The sequence below is a fragment of the Olea europaea genome, unplaced genomic scaffold, assembly GCF_002742605.1.
Source record: "Olea europaea var. sylvestris unplaced genomic scaffold, O_europaea_v1 scaffold3020, whole genome shotgun sequence".
Classification (NCBI taxonomy): Eukaryota; Viridiplantae; Streptophyta; class Magnoliopsida; order Lamiales; family Oleaceae; genus Olea; species Olea europaea.
In genome coordinates, this window is record NW_019248870.1 from 10310 (window position 1) to 14139 (window position 3830).

Consider the following 3830-nt stretch of genomic DNA (forward strand, 5'->3'; position numbering starts at 1 on the left):
TAAAAATATTCGAGTTGCTCAAAGTATCATAAGCCTACCAATTGCATGACTAATATTATTTCCTTTCAAGATTTTCATTATCATATTCTATCAAAATATCTTTATTATTTCGAATTAAGAAGCCTTTCTTTCAACGATTACACCCCTAAAAGAAAATTAATATCATTACAGAGTGAATAAATTAAGGTATAACAAAAGAGCCTCTACTTAAAGCTCATTTTGATTTTAGGGAAAATTGGAGTAGAGGCCCCAAATCTTTAAAATATTAGCAGACTTTCTCCAAACTTTTAATTTGTTGCAACCGTCACTTCAAACCTTTCAAAACGTTGTGACGGAGGTTCTTTTCGACGGTTTTTATCCAAATGTCTGTTAGTTGACTAAGAAGTTGACTTTGACCATATTTTTGAAAAGATAAAATAGTAACTTTCCATTTATTACATTAAATTAAATTAGAAATTAAATTAAAAAAAATAAGAAACAAGATTAAAAAAAACCCATCATCTTCTTCTTCTCACCCCACCTCCACCTCCACCTCCATTAGTCATGTGAACCTGCACTCATGATAAAAGAACTCCATTAAACCCAAATCCATGTAATATTTAGAATCAAAACTCACTTCAATTTACTCATAATTACACAGGAGAAGCACAAATTTCCACTTAGAATAGATTCTTCAAGGACCACATATTACCAATTTTTTGTTTAGAAACCCAAAAGAAAACATACTGTTTGACTTCAAAATTTAGAACCAAAACTCACTTCAATTTACTCATAATTACACGGGAGAAGCACAAATTTCCATTTAGAATAGATTCTTCAAGGACCACATATTACCATTTTTTGTTAAGAAACCCAAAAGAAAATATACGGTTTGAGTTCAAAATGTAGAACCAAAACTCACTTCAAGGACCACATATGACCATTTTTGTTTAGAAACCCAAAAGAAAACATACAGTTTGACTTCAAAATAAATGAGCATGAACTGGGCTAGATCGCAAAAATCTTGAAATCATCCCCAAATTCTAACCTCAGCTCAAGTTCAATACTTCAAGCATGAATGCAGGTTCACCGTGGCGGTGGAGGTGCTAATTTTGGTTTGAGGTGGGGTGAGAGGAAAAAGACAATGATTTTTTTTTTAAAATTTAATTTCTAACTTATTTTAATGTAACAAATGAAAAGTTACTATTTTACATTTTCAAAAATATTAAAAATATGGTCCAAATCAAATTTCTTAATTAACTAACAGATATTTGAATAAAAACTATCAAAAAGAACCTCTGTCGCAACGTTTCAAAAGATTTGGGAGGACAATTGCAACAAATTAAAAGTTTAAGAAAAGCCTACTGATATTTTAAGTTTGGGACGACAATTGCAACAAATTAAAGGTTTCGAAAAAGCCTGCTAATATTTTTTAAAGGTTTGAAACCTCTACTGTAATTTTCCCTCAATTTTATTATATTTTATACTCTCTCAGTAAATACCAATTTCGAAATGAAACTACGCAAACAGGGGATAAAACACTCAAATTACAATGTCCATGTTAATAGTTCAACTTCGTCTGTTGCAAAATAATAAAGTTCGATTGCGATTAAATTGGTCGATCCCTCAATTAACATATGTAAACAGAAAATTTTAGTTAGCGTAGAATAGTCGATTAAAGAAAAAACACATTTCTTACAGAGTAATCAAATTTTAAGAAAAACTCCAATACCCGCTTATAAACAACATATAATTCAGTGGGGCTGAAATTAAAACTTCAATATAAGTTGGCCGTTTGTAATCCTACCATATAATTCAGTAAATTCATGGTGAGCAATGGCTTACTTCAGTTACTTGCCTTTAGAAAATTGAAAACTGCACACGATGGACAACCCTATATAGATAGGTGAATTCTCGAGTAAAAGAGAATTCGAGAAGTAAGTCTCTCAATGGCTGATTCATTAATGACAAAATTGTAAAATGAAACGACTAACATCCAAACGTACGGCCATCAAAGGAAATAGGCAACACGCCCTTATAGATATACATATCTACTAACAAATGTTCATACGATAGGGAAAGAAGACAGGAAATGAAAAAATTATCACCCTCATTTACAAGGACAGGCACCAGAGCTCCACCAAAAAATACCTCATAAGCTCTTTCAGGAATAGAAGACAACCCATCAATCTGAAGGAAAACTCCCATCATCAAATTCAAAAGCCAAAAAACCAGATAAAATGATATTAGAAATTTGTTTGTCTATCAATGTTCGCAAATTGTGGAAAATGCTTTGAGACTAGAATCTAACTTCTATCTTAAAGCGAGGACTGACCTTAACTAGCCATTTTGTCAGTTAACCTGGAAGGTAAGGCTTCTGATATGCTAAAACGAAAATCCAGCCAGTTAGTTCGGAGACTCAAGACAAATCAAAAGATCCTTGCCCTTCGCTTATTGCATAGAGAAGTTTCTTGTGCATGATTTCCTGATCAAAGAAACATAAATGGTAATTTATAGTTATTGTCCTCAGAAAAGAAGGGCAATATCACCAGATATTGGTTGTTTATCACTTAGCAGACTGCTTAGAAAAGATATTGAGTGTGTTCGATTGCAGGCATGGAATTTACATAAAAAAATAATAATAATAAATTCCAGACAATTAAATTGCCTAGAACTTATTTGCATGGGAATTGTCAATTATATGTGATTGATTTAATTTTCATTTAAAAAATGTTATACTTGTCCATTTTTTTATTAGTAGATAAATAAGAGAGAATTACTTGAAAAATAAAAATATACTCTTCCTAAAGAAAATATTTTCCTTATTTTCAAGGAAAATATGGTCATGTGACCAAAAGAAGGAAAATATTATCCACGCAAAAATATATCAATCAAACAACACAAAAGTAGGAATTTTGGTAAAAACCGACATTTTTCATGAAAAATATTGGAAATCAAACGCACTCTTTATGTTAAATAGGGAAAATTGCACAATCAGTCCCCACACCATTGCCCAAGTAGCAGTTGGTATTCTCAACCTTTTTTATCTTGAAAGAGAATCTATACAAAATTTCTGTCACGTTTTCAAGTAACCCTCGAGTATCCAAATTTCTAAAGCTAGATTTTGCTTCACAGATTAGAACCGGTGCCCAGAAATTAGAAATGGGGAATGTTTCCATGCAAGATACTATTTTATAGAAATTTATCTTCTATTGTGGAGGGACTGATTGAGCAACTACATTAAGTTAAAGACCAACGCTGCAATTTCCCTTATTAAATATAGTGCATGCACACTTTATTAGTCTAAACCTCATTATTGGCACGCTGTTTAGAAATGCTTCATATCACATATAAAATGTAACAAGTACCAAGAAAAAATTGATAATTTCATTAACCTCACTCTTACCTTGGAGGAGTAGGGAGGAAGCTTTAAGTAATTCGCACATGTCATGACACTTGGCAAGTCATCATCAGCAGATTCAGATTGACCAGAACCATTGGTTGTGCTGTTGCCCGTGCTTGAATGCTGTTCCAAAGGTATGCATGTTATTATACCATTGATAGCATAAACCCACTATGAGATTCATTTGATATTTGGCTTAATGCATTTTACCTTTCTAACAATTGTCAACTTGGGATTCAGTACAGCCAGACCACCTGGTGGAAGTCGGGGAGCACCGGTAACAAACTGGCAGAAAGCCCGTTGCTGATCTGGGGTGAATTCCCCCATTATCTCAAGTAGCTGATGACATGAGATTAAGCAACATTGGAAATGTGAAATTTTAAAAGAAAATTTCCGGAAAGAAATTCGAAGAAGCATTTTTTTCCCTTCTTGTTTTTTTTTTTTTTTT

General features: G+C 32.6%; 1 protein-coding gene across 2 annotated transcripts; it reads right to left on the reverse strand.

Annotated features, from left to right (window-relative positions):
- Positions 1-1859: 1859 nt before the first annotated feature.
- LOC111384833 (E3 ubiquitin-protein ligase UPL3-like) lies at positions 1860-3750 on the reverse strand. 2 transcript variants are annotated; one of them, XM_023009166.1, is made up of 4 exons: positions 3593-3750; positions 3386-3505; positions 2290-2464; positions 1860-2169 (listed from the first exon to the last, which is right to left on the reverse strand). In XM_023009166.1, the coding sequence occupies exons 1-3, from the start codon at positions 3707-3709 to the stop codon at positions 2399-2401; spliced, it is 303 nt and encodes a 100-aa protein (XP_022864934.1). In that variant the 5' UTR covers positions 3710-3750; the 3' UTR covers positions 1860-2169; positions 2290-2398. The 2 variants fall into 2 exon arrangements, with proteins under 2 accessions (XP_022864934.1, XP_022864933.1); XM_023009165.1 differs by having other exon boundaries at positions 1865-2169; positions 2315-2464.
- Between the last annotated feature and the right edge of the window lie 80 nt (positions 3751-3830).

Coding starts and splice junctions, on each gene's coding strand:
- LOC111384833 (XM_023009166.1), bottom strand. CDS start 3,709: ATGGGGGAATTCACCCCAGATCAGCAACGGGCTTTCTGCCAGTTTGTT. Junction 3,506..3,592: donor AGTTGACAATTGTTAGAAAG/GTAAAATGCATT, acceptor CCTTTGGAACAG/CATTCAAGCACGGGCAACAG. Junction 2,465..3,385: donor TTCCTCCCTACTCCTCCAAG/GTAAGAGTGAGG, acceptor TTCTTTGATCAG/GAAATCATGCACAAGAAACT.